Source organism: Cantharellus anzutake (genome assembly GCF_015039405.1).
Source record: "Cantharellus anzutake strain C23 chromosome Unknown EI90scaffold_4, whole genome shotgun sequence".
In the NCBI taxonomy this organism is placed as follows: domain Eukaryota; kingdom Fungi; phylum Basidiomycota; class Agaricomycetes; order Cantharellales; family Hydnaceae; genus Cantharellus; species Cantharellus anzutake.
In genome coordinates this window covers 1,489,219-1,508,596 of record NW_024066954.1, presented here as the reverse complement: position 1 = coordinate 1,508,596, position 19,378 = coordinate 1,489,219, and the positions used below count along the sequence as shown (strand labels likewise).

Here is a 19,378-nt window from a genome sequence, read left to right as displayed (position 1 = left end):
GGCCATAGAAGATAGTGCGGGAATGTGCAGCAAGCAACATCCGCAACCCACGGACTCTTCCTATGTAGTCTTGTCGCAAAGATGATTTTGCTTCAGCTTGGTCTGATATATTCTGCTATGCTTATGTCGAACTGTGGGATCTCTTCATTGAATATTGTCTCGCTGATTCCTCCCTCGCGCTCTACTTGAAGTGGTTGTCTGTTTCACTCGTGTGAACCCAGCATGTGCAAATATCGTCGCTGCCCGGGATCATGGGTGGATTTATGGCGATGTCGAGATGTTAACCCTTGCCCTGATCGTATTTCATACCAGTGGATTCTGGAAAAATATAAGACCCTCCTTGACATTCCAGTTATGTCCATGGGGAGCTACTAGGAGATATTTTTGTTTATGCACTCACTATGCAACGCGGTTTGTACCGTAAAAGTTCGTAACGATTAGATCTTCCGCCTCTTGTAAGAGCCTCGGATCGAAGCTGGCACTCGTGTGTCAGGTTGTAGGAAGGTTTTTGGAGTAGCACTGGCGTGGGGAATGACACCATTATAGTGACCGCGCGCGAAAGCCCTACTGCATTCTTAATTCCCCAGATACTCCACCCGCTCGGACGCTCGAGTCCTCCCAGGAGAACGATATATTGGCTTTTGATCGGACCAACACTTTCACCTGGTCAACAGGAACACCGGTTCATCCCGCGTTGTCGTGTGTAATTCCAATTCTTGGATTATGATTCCCACCGTCCCCCACTTGCAATACCCCATACCCAATCCTATATCCACTCGACAGCCGACAGAAAGCCAAACAGTATGTGCACATCAGACGTGTGTGAGACCATTATTAATAATTTACGATGTCTCGCCGGGCATACTAGATGAGGCCTCACTGGCGCCTATCTCCCGCCGCAGGAAGAACCCCACTAGTTGACCACAGCTTCCCAGAAACATTAACATGGCTCAATGGCAGAAAGTCGAGGCACCCCCCGGGCTGCCAGTTGACCGTTTCCGAAATGCATGATACGGTCATTTGAGTCCTGCATCAGGGACAAGACACGATTTCTACCCCGGGGTCAAGCACCATCTCTCGTGGAATATTAGCCAAATGGTTTCGTAGATAACAGACAAGTAAAACTATTTCGACGTGGCTTCAGGTTCGACTAGAACAGAGTGGATGATCAAAAGAGTTCGTACACACCGCTGTGAAACACAGCAGGGTAAGAACGCTTTCCATTCATCACTCACAATCCTGTCACGGGTGCCATCGTGGTGTTCGAAGTGATATAACGCCGGTTTCTCCCTGCAAACGAAAACTCGAATATCCAATCCACTTGACCCATGGCCGACATTTGCTGTGACTTGACGATGGCGATTGGATGACAAACGTACGTCTCGCCTCGATTGCAACCCTCTACCATTTTTGGTATAAAACGTAAACAGACACGGATGCGAGATTGATCGGAACAAGGCTGGTCATTTGGTAGCGGGTGGGCTTGCTAATTGCGGCTTACGACTCCTCTAGAGACACTGTGCTCGTACCATCTCGTAGTGAACCTTTGCGTGAGGAACACCAGCATAAGGAAGTTTCCAGGCTCCGAAACGCCCCGCCACGACCGGACAACGCACAGGTCCATCGCCAACTCTATGAACAGGAGCGCGGTAAGCGACACAAACATGACAAGCAAAGTGATAAGGCACACTTATGAGTAAGGCGGAGGTGGCGAGGGTGGATTGACGGCTTCCACGGCAGACTCTTGGCACCCACGAATGGGCCGGTATAATTCTTCGAGTCTTTTCGCCGAAGCAGCGCCTGATGACCACGTATCTCCTACCTTTCGTAATATTTCTATGCACCTGATCACACCCTGACCCGGACTCTCATCCCCATAACGATAACCAGGAGTGTGCGTGGCATTCAACAAATGTATCTTGCCGGCAGCATAGACAATTTGCACGACCGTGTTGTCTGCCAAGTTGAGTCCATAATGGTGGTCAAACACCTCGAATAAGGCGGTGATCTTGAACGCTGCCGGAGGAGCAGACAGCTTTGCCTTGCAACAGAGCCTAGATATCCGGTTATAGGCTTCCCCGCTGACTCCAAGCGAACTTGAAGATGGCGAAGTGAATGTAATCGCTTTACTGTCCTGGAAGAACGGCTGATAGAGCAGAATGCTTATCCACTCGAAGATCGCCTTGATCATAATCACTTGAACACTTGGAGGGTTCTCCTGATCATGGATATCTCCGCGGAGGCTTTGAGGAAGATAGGTGGTCCACATATCAATCACATTGCTGACGGAGGCATAGGTGAGATGCGTTTGGTGTTAGAAAAGCAAAAACAAACCTCATTTGCTCAACCCGAGCGACGTCGATGTCAGTTCTGCAGAGTCCGTCATCAAGGTAAAGCACTTCCATGATCAAGGATGCAATTTGCATAAGGCCAACGTGCGCGACGAATGCTTCGTCCTCAGGCAAGACGGAACCAGACAGGTTGAAAAGCCTAGGATCTAGTCCCGCCTCTGGGAAAGCGCTAGCTTTGCAATTGGCCGCCTCAAATGAAGAGTGTTTAAGGCATTGACGGCGGCCCACATAGAGACTGCACGCTTTGTCCTGTGTCTAAGCTGAGGAAACTGGAAAGCTGTCAAGTCATTGAGAACACACCAAACAGTACAGATTCCAGAAGACAAATGAGAAGCGGATCTCCTCACGATTAGCTGAGCGTCGACCAAAATTTCCTCCATCCAAGCAAACTGCAATTTGAGATTAGGCTTAGTTCTACCAATATGGAGGGGGGGGAAACCCACGAGTCTGCGACACACGAATAGCCGTTCCTATTCAATTTTGAGTGCATGCTTATTTAAGGAATCTTAGGACACAGACGAACCAAGATATGTAAAACTGAGCCCTTCAAAAATCCAACATCAGACTGGTTCCTAGGGTACATGATTTTCTCCTTACCTTGCTCGGCCACTCCGCTATGAAATGCGGAAAGCATCGCCAGTGCCTGCACTGTTGCGAGGGTAGGAGCATTGCACTCGGCATCAAAATGCTTCTTTGCCTCCAAGGCAAAGAGCTTTCTGTACTCCAGTGAACGATGGTCCCTCTCTGGGGAATATCCCAGGGAGTATGCAATAATGACGTTATACAGCATCGCCGAAGCGTGATCCTTCTGAGGCAAAATATTGCGTTCCGAGCTGCCCAAAGCACTTCGCAGGTCCCGAAGAAACAACCGGGGGCAGATGGCCTTATGCCAGCTGCATTTTATCTGAAAGAACCTGGACAGGATATACGCTAATTCTGTGCGGGTGAGGCCAGAACCTTGAGGAAGGCAGGCGTCCCAATTCGGAGGAAGCTGAAGAAGGTCATCGTAAGGGACATTGGGCACGCTCTAATGCAAGTATTCTCGTATCAAAAACTGCATCATAAGCGTGTGTGTACGAAACTTACTCTGGGAAACCTCAGTCGTTCCTGCGACACGCGATTACGAAGGGGATACGGCGAAACTCTCCTCTCGTCTCGAGGTCTAGATGGAGCCGTGAGCGCTTCCCCAGAGAAACGTAGAACCTAACGCTCACCCACGGGAACACGCTAAAAGCCCTCGGCGGGGGCTGGACGCAGACTGGTTGAGTTTACTGAGCATGAGGTATGGCCGTCAGGACCGTCTGCGACCAGCCGCTTAAAAGCTGTTACTGGCGGCATTGAGCGCTAGATGGAAATCGACGAATTGGGTTGGTTGGGGGATCGTTTGTTTGGGGTTTCGTGACGAAGAGCGCCTACATCCAAATGATTTACCCGCTAGACTCCACGGGCCCACGTGGAATTGCGGAAGTTCCGCTAGTATTTCCGCTATCTGGTGGTGGATTTGTTTTATTACCCGCGGCACCTCGTTGTCACGTGGCAGAGCGGCTATCGGGGATCGTCAATACAAGGTCTTTCCGCTATCTGTGCTGAAGCGGAAAAGAACCGCCTAGGGATTTCGTGTCCGCGCGGGGCCGCATGATCCTGACTCTATTTGGTCTAGACTGAAACAGGGCGCGCGCAAAACAGCGCGATATAATGATCTCTTGGAGGCGAGCATAGCCGGTGTTGCTCCACATGCTATCCTCACGGCAAGTCTATCTGAACATCTGACGAGATGGAAATAGACCGCCAAATTAATGAGTGGATACACCAAAACATATGTAAGTGCATGTTTCGCGCTTGACGTCCAATAATGACCAGGACGCATTTTTTTTTTCTGCCACTCACCCCAGAACCACAATGATCGTGTCGATGGGATCGGAAACATTCCTCGTGCTGGAAGGCCTGTTGTCTGGGGACCGCGGCCGCTGGGCGGTAGGCCTGTATTCCCAGGAATTGTCTTTCATTCGCCTCGTTTTTGTCCCTTTCCTCGCTCCTCTATTTCATTATTTCATTCGGCGGCTTGTCACAGGTCCATCCCCGAGATGTAGACAAATGGATGTGGAGAGAAGATATTCGAACCCTAGTCGCTCGCTGATCTCGGCCTCATGTCTGTGTACATCATTTCTCAGGAGATACACCCACGGGCGTTACCACCTGATGCCTCTAGATGTGATCGGGGTTAGGGAAATGCCTTTTTCATGAGGCTTTTGACTTGGCAACTGTGAGCTATGGGCGCTACCGGCCGAAGGAACACTAGTTATCTGGACAGCTGGAGCCGCGTCAGGAATGCATATATCCTTCATACCCGAGTTTGTGCAAGCGTTCAACTTTGCCCTATCTAATGAAAATAGTGAATATGCGCACAATATAAACCTCGGATGCGATCCATGTGTTATTCACCAAGGCGAAGGCGCAGCTGAGTCCCTATGTGAAATTTGCGGAGCGACTCCACAGCATCACTGAAATCGATGGTTTCACCCCAGAACAGAACTGCGAAATACTCCGAGCTCCATCACCTCCATCGTCTGGTGAATCGCGAGCCATGTTGTTTGAAGTCAGGACAACTCGGGCCGATTTATATCTTCCCACCTCAGCAGTCATCATGTTTACTGGTTGATTGTGCGTGGACGACCACGTTCCTCAGGAATTAATACATGATGGTCAATTTTCAATCGATGATCACGCTGCTGGGTGTGTTGTCGACGAGTCCACTCAGTTGATGAATTCAGACCCTTTTGATTCTCATCATTATGACTAGCCCGAGACGGGCATAGCATGAGGGATAATGGCCACTAGACCGACAATTGTTATCAGTGGTGCATACACGGAATCCATAGTATGACAAGGCTATGCTAAGATGAAAGCAGACATGTGAGGAGGTACGGTGGTGTCAGAATAGGCGTGCGCATGTTGGGACACGCTGCCGAAACGGCATCACCATTGCTACAAATGGCAATTCAAATACTTAGCGTTTGTATTTATGTCAGTTATGAAGGAGACGCCCTCGGCTTTGGCGTGACAGGTTGTGTGACCTCGCTGTTTTCGATCGTGCTCAAAATTTAAAAACCCCTCAGAGCTAGCGCTCTCCAGGTGTTAAGCCTCTTTTCTACTTGAGCTGTCTCCACCGTCGTGCCCTTCCAGATCCGCGCGGCTCGCTCATGAGAGATGATCACCTTTTGTTGGCAGTAAAAAGGGGCTTAATTGTATTGCCGAACCGTGTCAATCACTATTCCATGGCGCACCTCAAAGGGCAAGCCGTGCGCCTCCTTTATGGACACATGTACAAGTCGCCTATGGCATCACTTTTTCATTCCGCACTGTATCGTTCGATTAGGTACAATTGATCCTGAGCTTAACCCCACTAGTAGCCAAACCAACTTATTGCTGCGCCTGCTCAGTGTTGTATTTCTTTGACTCTTAGCCTGTCCTCTATTTCTTTATTTCCGCTATCTCTTCCTCATTCCGTTTTCCCTATCCCCTCTTCCATTCCGGCCGAAATCCACGAATGACTTATATAAGCCTATCAAATTTCCACGGTGTAGCCAGGAAATCCCCCTCACCATGACTTCGACCGCACCTCGACCTCGCGGCCCTTATCAACGAGACGTATGCGCGGAGTGCAGAAAAGGGTAAGGATCAGCGAAAGACCTCATCAAGCGGTCATCGATGCTGATACCTTTACTTGCAGAAGGATCAGATGTTCGCCGCGCGATCCAAGAACGGGCAAGTGCAAAAATTGCGCGCGTACCAACAAAGAGGTTCGGAATCTTCCGCACAGGGAGGGGGGGAGAAAACTCTAACATGTTGCCGCCGTAGTGCATGCCTCAGACCACTGGGAGAGCCAAAAGGACCAAGAGCGACAATGCGCTCACTGTAGAGGAAGTCTCGTCTCCACCATTGGCAATCAGGAAGCAAGGCAAAATCCTCTATTTTCGCGTCTGTCGTAGTCGTCCTCATACACTGTACATGATGCAACTGAAATAGATCTTTTATTAATTCATGACCAAAGCACGAATTCCAGTTCAAGGGCACTCGACCTGGTCCCTGTCCTTCGAGACATCGTGAAAGATGTGCTACACGACATCGAGCTTGACAAGAGCATCGAATGGGCGGTCGAGTTCTTTGAAGGTGGGTTCGACGCAAAACATTCCGGAATCATTTAGCCAGGGCGGCTCGATTGGGACCTTTCCGTTCTGACCCGGTCCGATTGTGCCACTGGGCGCTAATTTTGCGGCAGCCCCGTATACAACAAATCATGGGGGAAGAGAACGTTGAGGAGCTCGCGTCCGCTGCGTTCGGAATATGGTTTGTTGAGGCCAAGACGCCCACAGTGTGGACTCTCCAGGCGACCATCATTCTCTTGGATCATTTTAAAATGGCGGGGGACAGTAGAAGTACGTTTTCCTTTTTTAGTCCTGTCTGTCCGTTATTTTGATGTCACCTTTTAGGCAAATATTTTCAAGGTGTGTCGTCAGCATCCGCGTTAGCGATTACTCGTTTAAAGTCATCTACCACTTCGCCCAGTGTTGGCGCAACAAAGTGAGCCAGAGCCTTCGAGTTTCGTCGCGTTGACTAAAGCAAATATTAGTGATGGGCGATCCGTCCTGTTTCGATCCGTCCGATAGCCAAGGTCATACGATTGAAAAGCTTTCCTCCATCCTTCGCTTGCGGGTACGCCACTTCCCATCATTCGTAGAAATCTACCCTAATTGTTCGCTCGCGAGTAGTTTCCAAGCACCGATTCTCGCCTGGTTTCAACGATGGGCCAGGGGACATCGGACTCGGTGTTGCGCACCGCGCAGAGCAACGTTACAGAACGCAGTGCCCCACCTCGCATGCTCTTGCATCACCCTGTCGATGTTTATCCTAACGTCCAATTGTGAGAGATGATTCACTTTATCACTTTAAGGCGCTGAATGATTCGATTCAGGACGACCCAAGACGATGGCTTTGACGCCCCTCCAGACAAACCTCCAGACCAACTTCCCTCGAACGGGACCATGCTTGATCCAGCAAGCCATCTTCGAAGTCTGTCACCATTGAACTCATGGCCTCGTTCCTATGACGACGCTGCAAACATCTTCGGTGACACTGGAAACGTCTTCGGCGACGCCGCAAACAACCTCAAGGATCTCGGCCTCTCTTTCTCCTTGATCAAAACACCGTGGATAGTATTTCTCACGGACAAGCGACCAGCAATTCCCCAGTGCGGAATCTGCAGTGGCCATTTGACGTATAGATATACTACCCATATCAAATGTCAAATCACACGAGACCTTGAAGCAAAAAAGATGTCGTGAATACCTCATCTGTCGCTTCGATGTGATGGGTCTGAGAGGCTTGACCAATTCCTCTTCAAGACGTGATAAGATTTATACCATTAGCTAGTTAGGTGGATATCAATCCCCCAAGTGACTTGGATTGGCCGGATATTTGTTCCCTCTGTTGTTGTTTTTTTTTTTTTTTTTTGTGTTATACTGGTTACTTTTTTCGCCTGGAAGTTGGATTATGTGCCAAATTTCATTGTATCCGTGCCGTCGTATTTTAGCAACTAAATCATGTTTGCTGTTTACGTCGCGTCCTCAACCCTTTGTTTTACAAGCCCCCGCTTCGCGAGTTTACACACCCCATTCTTGCAACTAAGTGCATGGGACTTCAAGGCTCCTGAACCTGTCAGGTTTTCGTGACTCAGTGTGGGTGCTCTTCACGACGAACTATTAGGGTTCCACGCTGGATCGGATGGGGGCCGGCACTAAGGCGCCCCAAGCCTCAGGGAGTCGATCGAAGGAAGAAAACGAACTACCCGGTGTAATTCGCAGGAAGATATTTGCAGCGAGCGCACGTTTTGGCAGTTGAAGTCGCAGGCCTTGCCCGTTGCTGGGAAATCGACTCAACTTGCGTCGAGCTAGGAACAATTAAGAATCAAGTCAAGTGCGGATCATCGGTCGAAAACGGGGCCAGTTAGTCTGTTGGAATATCGAAGACAAGGCGGCGTCAACGGGTGAAACACAGTCAAAGGCTAGAGAAGAGTGGAACCCAGTAACATCAGGTGAAAATGTCGTCTCAACTTGGAACATACTTTCAGAATCTTCCGTGAGACCTCTGATTCAGGCTACGTTTTTCTTTCTTTTGCTTTCTCAGCCCTCTCGAGGCTACTTATAGATTCACTGTTATCCAGTGCAGCACGTTGAAATTTCTATGTCCAATCGTTAGACTCAGTGCGGGACATAAACACGAGGGGGGGGGGCAGGCCAAACAGTGAAGCTGAGATACATTATCAAGCTACGTACACATGGCCTTGTACGGGGGAGCGGAGAAACATGTCGGTATTGGGAATAAAACAGACTACATCGAGATTAGGTTGGAGCCTGCGGTGCGAGTCATCGTTTTGATGCAGCGAACTGCCAACAGTCAAGGGACGCGCGAGGTGGATTTAGTCCATGTGCCAGCCCAAGGGGGGCAGCGGTAGATATTCCTGCGCATATAGGGACATCAGCACTGGTTTGAATACGAGCGAGGAGGAAATGTGACTTACGGCCAGACCTGCTGGGTGGACATCACGCAGTGCAACTGATCTGCAGAGCTGATGCCCACCCTAACACAGGAAATGGGTATGACCAACGAGCGCGAACGCCCGTGGAAGCATGGTACATACCAGCGCCACTGGAGCGCCCCGATGGAGTGCCCCCCTCCCTCAATAATTGGAAACGGACCGTTTAACACCTGGAAAAAAATTGCACAAATGAGTTTGGAGAACATGGCAGTTACGGGCATGACGCGTACGGCTTATGCGCCGTGGGATGCTCCTGTTGGAAATGTGGACCGGAGCCAGTGTGTATTCGAACGCCCGGAGTCGGAGCAGATAGTCCTAAGATTCGGCACCATATTGTCCTACAGTGGAGCGTAATACGCGCTGAATGAAGAGCAGGCCAAGACAGAGGACGCAGTGATTGCCCCAAGTTGCAAGGCGACTGCCATGAGCGAAGTGACAGAAAGGACCTATAACAATAGTCTAGCCATAAGCAGCCTCAAGGTAGTTCGTTCCGATGGAATGTTTGCACCCGGAGAGGAAAGGCTGAAAGCCCCAAGCAAGAGTATGTTGAACCAATGAAGAAACAGACCTGCTGAAGCTGGTAAGAGAAGGCCGTTTTCTTGTAACTGCGCAACCATTCGAGGGGTTTGCACACTCGATCCGTTTGGGTTGGCCGTTCCTCGGTCATAAGGCACACCAAGAGACTAATTTGTAGAACGACTCGTCATAGCCCCATAGCCCATTATAGGAGTAGTTGGTTCGGGTCCAAACAGTCGCAGAAAGCCAATAGAGGGGGGTAGTTTGGATAGTCAGGATCGCCGGTGAGGAAAGGGTCCCAATTTACAAGCAAGCGGAAATAGCTAGGCTGGATGAAGATGGAAAATATTAGTCGAAAGGCGAAGGTGGCGTCCTTTAAGTCGCTAGGTGAAGGTCGTTGACTCGAGAAGGCGATAAACGCGATACAAGGAGTCGCGCGTGGGCTCAAGAAAGCTGGAGAGTGAGTAAAGTAGAGAACCCAGAGGCGGCCAGTAGTTGAAGAGTTGTGGAGTGAATGGCAACCTGGTGGGCAGAGGGGCTTTGAGGACGACAAACAATTTGGGATGACTTGAGGGTAGATTGGCAAGGACGAGCATTCGAAGGGTAACAGGGGAGGAGGGATCGACGGGATAAGGCGTACAAAGGAAAATTCCGAGGGTGGAGCTTATGAAGGCATGCACAACTGAAAGATGCTGAGGGATGAGGAGTGTGTGTTTGGAGCCACCGAGGCGCATCGAAGGCCGTGGCCCATGGCGAGGAAGGGACGATGGCGAGAAGGGAAGAGAGGGGCTGATGGGGAAATTTGAGGCTCAAGTCGCTCTTTTATGCATTTCACGCCCATTCAATCCTCGTCTCGCGATGGGTACCCTCCAGCATTGAATAGAACTTCCAAATTGGACGGTTTTCTTCGTCGAAGTTCCAACCAATGATATGAACATGATCATAGATCGCAGGGCTGACATTCCACAATTTTTGCGATTTCTCGTCTGCCAGTGCACCGTTCGACTTCGTTCAACCGCGAAACTGCTGTAGAAGTGCCCCGCTGCAATTTCCGTAGACGAGAGATGAAGGGACGAGCCAAGTCAAGGCAGGGTGGATGAAAGAAGGCGTGATGAAAAATCACACACCCCCTTGGCTAGGAAACATCCGCCCATCAAAACGATGCATCAGGACATTACTCGAATTTGTTATTTACGGATGATTGACCCAATTGGTTCCGTACAGAAGAATCCTTGCGTCCTGACGAGGTCGTAGCCCTCAACCACTGCTGTGCTGGGGTACAAAGTCCGTCGTGTTCCGATGACGTCGGGATTTCAGGCGAAGAGAGTGGTGCATAATGGAGTATCGCCAACATCTGTTCCTTGCCAGGTCCGGCCAGAAATGAACTAAAAACTCCTCGCGGCCATTTTCACCGACGCTTCCGCTTCCGCAGAATGAGCGCGTCAGCTAATCGGGGGTGCTACCGTCAGGCAGTGATGTTATTCATTAGATCGGGTGTCCAGATCTTCTTGCCCGGTTAGTTATTTTCGGTTTTTTTTTTTGTTAAAGATCCTCCGACGCCCTTTCATCAGCTGCAGGCATACCGAGAGCGTGGAAGGGCTGGAATTGGGCTGGACGATGAGGAGAAGTCAAACAATGCCGCGGGGGATGCGCCGTTGGACTGTGGAAAAATTAGAATATCGAAATTCGCCAAATAAATATTGATATGCAACAAAGCTTACTGAGCACTTACTTAATTGTGCTAACTAATGGGGAAGGTTCATTCCTGTCGGCTGCCCTGTGCCGGATGAATGGTCCATAGATTCCACCACGTGTCTCGTTGCTTCAAGGCAAGCACGATCTGAAGGCGCGTGCACACAGCACCAGGCAGGTCAATATCGCAGAGAAAGGATGTCAAGAAAGCGTGATGGCCAGACACGGGAGCCACCATTTGGGTGGAAATGCAAGGGAAAAATCTTGTACTGAGCGCTTAACTCACTGTGTGGCGAGGTAATTCCATGGGTTTCTCCATATTTGGTCATGACGCACCATGATAGTAACGCGTTTGAAAACAACGTTGCTTAGAGGCATGAGAGTTGGAACGCTGATGAAAGGTTTGACATTGGCCTTTTTTGATCGCGTGCATCGGGTGAACCTAACGAAATCAGTTCCTTGACTATAACAGATTTTCCATTCCTGGCTCGCGTCTTCACACATTCAGTGGTTTTTGGTGCCGAGCGCATCAGCCTCTGCGATTATGGAAGCCTCAGGTACACTCCACAACGTCAACGCCATAGTTCTCACAGCATCTCGACACACTGAGACACAGGAATATCAAGGACACGGTCTCGGAGGGGGCACAGGTTGCTCAGCATGTAACCAGCATCTCAGACATCCATCCGAGCTCTCAATTACCTGCAGAAGCAGAAAATCATCAATCATCGCGAGTATTGGATACAGCCCTTGATCCAAGGACTGGTGCCGTATCCTAATACTCGTGTATGCCTGATGATACGATCTGCCTGGGGGGAATACGGGCGTCTCGGACTGTCTCATTATACCCGCTGGAGTAGATCTCCTCACCCTTAGGTCCTTGTGGCCCAGAGAGACACGCCTATCCCAACAATCCTCTTATTGTCCCAGTGAACAGAAGAGATGCAAACATTGGCATCACATTGGAAATGATAGCGTCACTCAGTTTTTGAAGCGGCCTTATTATGTGCAGCAAGTTCTATCAGCTTGGGCAATTGGAAATGTCCCAGGATCTCAACTGGAAGTCGCAAATCTTTGTGGGGATGGACGATCCCCTGGGCTGGGCCGAAACCGTTGAGAAGCATTTGCCAGAGAGCGTCACAGCATGCGCCCCTAGGAAAAGGCCAGGGGTTGTAAAATCCGTGCCAGATACACACTGAATACTCCTTTGCCGAAGGAGCTTTTAATCCCGGACACCCATTGGATTTCTTGACTTCCTTCCAATCGCGACCAGGAGCGATAAGATGATTCAGATGATCGCCCGCCTGAAATGATTCTGTTGGTATGTTCCTAGGGCCTTACTTTGTTGTGGGAGATGCAGGCCCCTCCTACGTCTCATCAAGAGAGATATAATCAACGAGTGTTGCGTGTTGCGGAGCATGAGTGACATGGGGCGGTGTGAGAACAGAAATGAATGTGGCGACTCCAGTGCTGTAAACGGAAATCCCTCAATGCTCATGCTTGCTTCCGCGTTCGACTTTGGACGATGACGGCACGTTGGTTCGCCCACCAAGTAATGTTGTTGCGCGCACTGTTACTGTTGTGTTCCCCTGGTCTGAACTCGGGGATCCCTCATCTCCTAGTTGAGAAATGCTACTCTGACTCTGTATGAATCTCCTGCGCCTGCGCAGCCTCAGTGGACTCGATGCACCACCCGCATTCCAGGACTCCCCCTTCTCTACCTCTCCTATCCTATAGGGTGCTTAGAAGCTGTTAACCGGCGTGCGGATGTCAGCGCTCAACTTCCCCTGGACTCCGTCAACTTCACCCGCATACACCGGCAGGTCCTACTCCCCGCCCGAGGTAGTACATAGTACAAAAGCTACATTGGACACGTTTGGGCGCTTACAGACAGCTGTTGATTCATAGACACGTAATCGCTCGCAATTTCAACTTCATCAGTAATCACGGAATCCGTGCACCATTTCCTCAACCAGATCGTAGACGCTACCTCACGCACCGGCCACGTTACACTATCAAAGCCTCAGGAATACCGCGGCCAAGCAGGTAGTAGAATTGGCGAGTATCTTTCCATCAACCATACCTGTATTGTGAGCCTCACATTACATCAGTGTGAAGACTCGCTGAACTCAGATTACGTATGAGCCAGTGCTCCTTCGAAAACGTTTCTATTCTCCGTGAACATACGTGGCCGGCACATCACTCGTCAATTTACTCCCGCGACATAGCTCTTCGAGATCGGCGAATGCCGATAGTCAGGTTCGTCAAGAAACTCACTACTATCTGGAACACTATCACGGGTTTACATGCGCGGTTGATTGTGAAAGTGGTTCCCGACTCTCGGAACTTCTGTGACTCGAGGATGCATTGTTTGCCTACCATTCGAAGGAATAACCCCCCATGACCTCCTACGCTCTCTCGCAAATCAAACATAATTCTCCTTTGTGTGTCTGTGTGGCCAATCTCCGCTTAGGTTTCACTCACAAAAGTGCGTACTCTGATATGCGCACACCCTCGCCCCTAAAGCCTCACAAGGGAAACAACATCACATTTAGGCCCGAAGAATCAATTTCCGTAACCATCATCATATCTTGTTCATGGGAAACATCCTTTCGTTGGATTCTGTCGGCGAACTTTGAATAATCTGCCTTGCTCTGGATATCAACTTACGTTCGGCATGCGGCCAGCACCGAGTCTGGGGTTGATTGTCGACCGCACTTGCTAGGATGTTGGGTCCTACCCCCTGGTTCGCCGTTCCATTCGGCCAATCCTGAAGAAATAATGCGCTCATCCTACTTAGTTGTTACTTGAATGACTGCGCTGGTATGCAAGCAATGAAGTTGTCTTCGTCCTAAGAATTGTGGCCCGAAAACAAGGCCGACAAAGAACACTACATATCTCAGCAACCGCACAAGCTAGACACTTGCGGTTTGCTGTAAGATGTTCATATCTTTATTCCTTTTTGGACGATAATCATCATTCTTTTTTTTGAGAGTTCAGGTTTTTCACCTTTGTGCGCATTTTTGGACAACGGCTGGGCAGAATGGGGTGAAACTTGGGCAGCGGGAGGTTTGGCCCCATATCTCGGGGCTTGTCTTTTTTCTTTAGTCGATAGGTTCTGTGTTTCGTTCTTTATCGTTTACATGCTCCCCCAGGCAATAATACTCATCGTGCATAATTTACTTGACAATGGCACAGTAGAATGGGAATTTAGGTAGTAAGCAGTCGTGGAAGGCATGCCCCTTTGACCTTTTCACTCTTCCCACATCGCAATCCGCCGGCCAGGGAAGTGTTTTCCGCCTTCTGCCCAGAGCACCACCAGGTTAAGTGTGGATCGTCGGTCGAAAACGGGGCCAGATAGTCTGTTGGAATATCAAATGCAAATATAGTTAAATAAGGCAGCGTCAACGAGTGAAACACAGTCAAAGGCTACTAGAGAAGAGTGGAATCCCACTAACGTCAGGTGAAGGTGTCGTCTCAACTTGGAACATACTTTCAGTGAGACCTCTGATTCAGGCTACGTTTTTCTTTCTTTTGCTTTCTCAGCCCTCTCGAGGCTACTTATAGACTCACTATTATCCAGTGCAGCACGTTGAAATTTCTTCGTTAGACTCAGTGCGGGACATAAACACGAGGGGGGCGAGCTCAACGGTGAAGCTGAGATACATTATCAAGCTACGTACACATGGCCTTGTATGGGGAAGCGAACAATAGTGGAGGTATTGGGAATAAAACAGACCACATCGAGTTTGGGTTGGAGCCTGCAGTGCGAGTCATCGTTTTGATGCAGCGAACTGCCAACAGTCAAGGGACACACGAAGTGGATTTAGTCGATGTACCAGCCCAAGGAGGGCAGCGGTAGATATTCCTGCGCATATAGGGACATCAGCACTAATTTGAATACGAGCGAGGAGGAAATGTGACTTACGGCCAGACCTGCTGGGTGGACATCACGCAGTGCAACTGATCTGCAGAGCTGATGCCCACCCTAACACAGGAAATGGGTATGACCAACGAGCGCAAGCGCCCGCGGAAGCATGGTACATACCAGCGCCACTGGAGCGCCCCGATGGAGTGCCCCCCTCCCTCAATAATTGGAAACAGACCGTTTGACACCTGGAAAAAAATTGCACACATGAGTTTGGAGAACATGGCAGTTAAGGGCATGATGCATACGGCTTATGCGCCGCGAGATGTTTTTATCACTCCTGTTGGAAATGTGAACTGGAGCCAGTGTGTATTCGAACGCCCGGAGTCGGAGCAGATAATCCTCAGATTCGGCACCATATTGTCCTACAGTGGAGCGTAATACGCGCTGAATGAAGAGCAGGCCAAGGCAGAGGACGCAGCGATTGCCCCAAGTTGCAAGGTGAGTGCCATGAGCGAAGTGACAGAAAGGACCTATAACAATAGTCTAGCCATAAGGTAGTTCGATCCGATGGAATGTTTGCACCCGGAAAGGAAAGGCTGAAAGCCCCAAGCAATACGTGGCAGGAGATATGTTGAACCAATGAAGAAGCAGACCTGCTGAAGCCGGTAAGAGAAGGCCGTTTTCTTGTAACTGCGCAGTCATTCGACGGGTTTGCATACTCGATCCGTTTGGGTTGGCCGTTCCTCGGTCATAAGGCGCGCCAAGAGACTAGTTTGTAGAACGACTCGTCATAGCCCTATAGGAGTAGTTGGTTCGGGTCCAAACAGTCGCAGAAAGCAAATAGAGGGGGTAGTTCGGATAGTCAGGATCGCCGGTGAGGAAAGGGTCCCAATTTACAAGCAAGCGGAAATAGCTAGGCTGGATGAAGATGGAAAATATCAGTCGAAAGGTGAAGGTGGCGTCCGTCGCTAGGTGAAGGTCGACTGGAGAAGGCGATATACGCGATACAAGAAGCCGCGCGTAGGCTCAGGAAAGCTGGAGAGTGAGTAAAGTAGAGAACCCAGAGGCGGCCAGTAGCTGCACAGTTGTGGAGTGAATGGCAACCTGGTGGGCAGAGGGACCTTGAGGACGACAAACAATTTGGGATGACTTGAGGGTAGAATGGCAAAGACGAGTATTCGAAAGGTAACAGAAGGGGGGGGAGATGGATGGGATAAGGCGTACGAAGGGAAATTCTGAGGGTGGAGCCTATGAAGGCATGCACAACTGAAGGATGCTGAGGGATGAGGAGTGTGTGTTTGGGGCCGCTGAGGTGCATCGGAGGGCGTGTCCCATGGTGAGGAAGGGACGATGGCGAGAAGGGGAGAGAGGGGCTGATGGGGAAATTTGAGGCTCAAGTCGCTCTTTTATGCATTTTACGCCCATTCAATCCTCGCCTCGCGATGGGTACCCAGCCAGCATTGAATATAACTTCCAAATTGGACGGTTTTCTTCGTCGAAGTTCCAACCATTGATATGAACATGATCATAGATCGCAGGGCTGACATTCCACAATTTTTGCGATTTCTCGCCTGCCAGTGCACCGTTCGACTTCGTTCAACAGCGATACTGCTGAGAAAGTTCCCCGCTGCAATTTCCGTGGACGAGAGATGAGGGGACGAGCCAAGTCAAGGCGGGGAGGGTGAAAGAAGGCGTCTTGAAAAATCACTCACACCCCCTTGGCTAGGAAACATCCGCCCATCAAAACGATGCATCAGGACATTACTCGAATTTGTTATTTACGGCTTATGTATTCACCTAATTGGTTCCGTGCAGAAGAATCCTTGCATCCTGACGAGGTCGTAGCCCTCAACCGCCGCTGTGCTGGGGAACAAAGTCCGTCGTGTTCCGAGGACGTTGGGACCTCAGGCAAAGTGTGTGGTGTATAATAGAGTGTGGCCAACATCTGTTCCTTGCCAACTCTGGCTAGAAACGAACTAAAAACTCCTCGCGGCCATTTTCATCGACGTTTCCGCAGATGCAGAATGAGCGCGTCAGCTAATCGGGGGTGCTACCGTCAGGCAGTGATGTTATTAATTAGATCGGGTGTCCAGATCTTCCTAGCCGGCTAGTTTTTTTTTTGTTGAAGGACCCTCCGACCTAAGGGTTCATGAAGCAGCCCTTTCCATCTGCTGCAGGCATACTGAGAGTGTGGAAGGGCTGGAATGGGGCTTGACGATGAGGAGAAGTCTAACAATGATGGACCGTTTGACTGTGTGGAAAAATTAGAATATCGAATTCAATTCACCAAATAAATATTGATATGCAACAAAGCTTACTGAGCACTTGGTTAATTGCGCTAACTAATGGGGAAGGTTCATTCCCGCCGGCTGCCTTGTGCCGGATGAATGGTCCACAGATTTCACCACGTGTTCCGCTGCTCCAAGGCAAGCACGATCTGAAGGTGCACAACGGCGCCAGGTAGGCCAAGATCGCAGAGAAAGGATGTCAAGGAAGCGTGATGGCCAGACACGGGAGCCACCATCTGAGTGGAAATGCAAGGGAAAAATCTTGCACTGGGCGCTTAACTTACTGTGTGGCGAGGCAGTTCTATGACTCGTACAAGGCTTCCCCATATCTGGTCATGACACACCGTAATGCGTTGGAAACAACGCCACTCGTAGGCATGAAAGTTGTGACGCTGATGAAAGGTTCAACATTGGCCTTCGATCACGCACATCGGTTGAACCTGATGAAGTCAGTTCCTCAACCGTATAGCAGATCTTCCATTCCTGGTGAGCGGCGCGTCTTCACGCATTCAGTAGTCCTTGGTGCCGAGCGCATCTGCCTCTGCGATTATGGCAGCCTCAGGTACGCCCCGCGACGTCCACGTCGTAGTTCTCACAGCATCTCGACACAGTGAGACACAGGAATATCGGTCTCGGAGGGGGGACAGGTTGCTCAGCATGCACATAAATGTTCATCCCGGCCATCCATCCGAGCGCTCGATTGCCTGTATGCCGGCGATACGATCTGCCTGAGGGGAATACGGGCGTCTCGCACTGTCTCGTTATACCCGCTGGAGTAGAGAACATATCAGATCTCCTCACCCTCAGGTCGTTGTGGCCCAGGGAGACACGCCTACCCCGTCAATCCTCCTATTGTCCCAGTAAACAGAAGAGATGCGAACATCGGTATAACATTGGAAATGATAGCGTCACTCAGTTTTCGAAGCGGCCTTATTATGTGCAGCAAATAACTTGTTCTGATGACTGCCATCAGCCTTGTAAACGGAAAAATCTCAACTGGAAGTCGCAAATCTTTGTGGGGAGGGGCGATCCCCTGGGCTGGGCGGAAACCGTTGAGAAGCATTTGCCAGAGAGCGTCACCAGCATACGCCCCCAGGATAAGGCCAGGGGCTGTAAAGTTCGTGCCAGATACACACTGAAGACTCCTTTGCCGAAAAGGCTTTTTAATCCCGGGCATCCGTTGGATTTCTCAACTTCGTTCCAATCGCGACTAGGAGCGATAAGATGATCCTGACGGTCGCCCGCCTGGAATGATTCAGTCAGTATACTCCTAGGCCCTTACTTTGTCGTGAGAGATACAGGTCCACCCTCCGTCTCATCAAGAGGGATATAATCAACGAGTGTTGCGTGGTTGCGGAGCATGAATGACTTGGGGGCGGTGTGAGAAGGAGAAATGAATGTGGCGACTCCAGTACTGTAAACGGAAATCCCTCCATGCTCATGCTCATGCTTGCTTCCGCGTTCCCTCCTAGTCATAGACTTTGGACGATGAGAGTACGTTGGTTCGCCCACCAAGTAATATGTTGTTACGTGCACTATTGTGGTCCCCCTGATCTGAACTCGGGGATCCCTCATCTCCTAGTTGGGAAAAGCTACTCTGATTCCGTATGAATACCTGGATTTCCTTCTGCGCCTGGGCAGATTCGATGCACCACCTGCACTCCAGGACTCCCCCCTTCTCTATCATCTCTATCCTACGGGGTGTATAGAAGCTGCTAACCAACATGCGGATGACAGCGCCCAACTTCCCCTGGACTTCGTTTACTTCCCCCCCGCGTACACCGGCAGGTCCTACTATTCCCCACCCGAGGTAGTACAAAAGGTACATTGGACACGTTTGGGCGCTTACAGACAGCTGTTGATTCATAGACACGTAATCGCTCGCAATTCCAACTTCATCAGTGATCACGGAATCCGTGCCCCATTTCCTCAACTAGATCGCAGACGCTACCTCACGCACTACACTACCAAAGCTTCAGGAATACCGCGACCGAGCAGATAATAGAAATAACAACTTTAGTGAGTTGCCTTTCCATCAACCATACCTGTATTGTGAGCCCTCACA

At 50.1% G+C, this 19,378-nt stretch overlaps 5 protein-coding genes across 5 annotated transcripts; 2 read left to right on the top strand and 3 right to left on the bottom strand.

The window, feature by feature from the left end:
- Positions 1–1,532: 1,532 nt before the first annotated feature.
- EI90DRAFT_3150636 (uncharacterized protein) lies at positions 1,533–3,867 on the bottom strand. The gene is made up of 8 exons (XM_039065673.1): positions 3,566–3,867; positions 3,438–3,513; positions 2,949–3,378; positions 2,875–2,895; positions 2,795–2,821; positions 2,652–2,740; positions 2,335–2,600; positions 1,533–2,282 (listed from the first exon to the last, which is right to left on the bottom strand). Exons 1-8 carry the CDS (start codon positions 3,628–3,630, stop codon positions 1,691–1,693), a joined length of 1,566 nt encoding a protein of 521 aa, XP_038922490.1. The 5' UTR covers positions 3,631–3,867; the 3' UTR covers positions 1,533–1,690.
- Positions 3,868–5,678: 1,811 nt separating this feature from the next.
- EI90DRAFT_3034412 (uncharacterized protein) lies at positions 5,679–7,837 on the top strand. Its single transcript, XM_039058536.1, has 9 exons — positions 5,679–6,022; positions 6,082–6,137; positions 6,378–6,521; positions 6,557–6,787; positions 6,918–6,932; positions 6,982–7,064; positions 7,121–7,272; positions 7,324–7,478; positions 7,523–7,837. Exons 1-9 carry the CDS (start codon positions 5,955–5,957, stop codon positions 7,630–7,632), a joined length of 1,014 nt encoding a protein of 337 aa, XP_038922489.1. The 5' UTR covers positions 5,679–5,954; the 3' UTR covers positions 7,633–7,837.
- A 2,008-nt stretch (positions 7,838–9,845) lies between these two features.
- EI90DRAFT_3116668 (uncharacterized protein) lies at positions 9,846–10,196 on the bottom strand (the record flags this gene model as incomplete). The annotated part of the gene is made up of 1 exon (XM_039062910.1): positions 9,846–10,196. The coding sequence occupies one exon, from the start codon at positions 10,194–10,196 to the stop codon at positions 9,846–9,848; it is 351 nt and encodes a 116-aa protein (XP_038922488.1).
- Positions 10,197–14,364: 4,168 nt separating this feature from the next.
- Positions 14,365–15,306, bottom strand: EI90DRAFT_3012101 (uncharacterized protein; the record flags this gene model as incomplete). Its single annotated transcript, XM_039056540.1, has 6 exons — positions 14,365–14,516; positions 14,728–14,811; positions 14,838–14,915; positions 14,972–15,022; positions 15,083–15,093; positions 15,203–15,306. The coding sequence occupies 6 exons, from the start codon at positions 15,304–15,306 to the stop codon at positions 14,365–14,367; spliced, it is 480 nt and encodes a 159-aa protein (XP_038922487.1).
- Positions 15,307–17,810: 2,504 nt separating this feature from the next.
- On the top strand, positions 17,811–18,707 carry EI90DRAFT_1752845 (uncharacterized protein). The gene has a single exon (XM_039052129.1). The coding sequence runs from the start codon at positions 17,981–17,983 to the stop codon at positions 18,539–18,541; it is 561 nt and encodes a 186-aa protein (XP_038922486.1). The 5' UTR covers positions 17,811–17,980; the 3' UTR covers positions 18,542–18,707.
- Positions 18,708–19,378: the final 671 nt, after the last annotated feature.

Coding starts and splice junctions, on each gene's coding strand:
- EI90DRAFT_3150636 (XM_039065673.1), bottom strand. CDS start 3,630: ATGCTCAGTAAACTCAACCAGTCTGCGTCCAGCCCCCGCCGAGGGCTT. Junction 2,896..2,948: donor TAGCGGAGTGGCCGAGCAAG/GTAAGGAGAAAA, acceptor GGATTTTTGAAG/GGCTCAGTTTTACATATCTT. Junction 2,283..2,334: donor GCTCGGGTTGAGCAAATGAG/GTTTGTTTTTGC, acceptor TGCCTCCGTCAG/CAATGTGATTGATATGTGGA.
- EI90DRAFT_3034412 (XM_039058536.1), top strand. CDS start 5,955: ATGACTTCGACCGCACCTCGACCTCGCGGCCCTTATCAACGAGACGTA. Junction 6,023..6,081: donor TGCGCGGAGTGCAGAAAAGG/GTAAGGATCAGC, acceptor CTTTACTTGCAG/AAGGATCAGATGTTCGCCGC. Junction 6,138..6,377: donor CAAGTGCAAAAATTGCGCGC/GTACCAACAAAG, acceptor CAACTGAAATAG/ATCTTTTATTAATTCATGAC.
- EI90DRAFT_1752845 (XM_039052129.1), top strand. CDS start 17,981: ATGTTCATCCCGGCCATCCATCCGAGCGCTCGATTGCCTGTATGCCGG.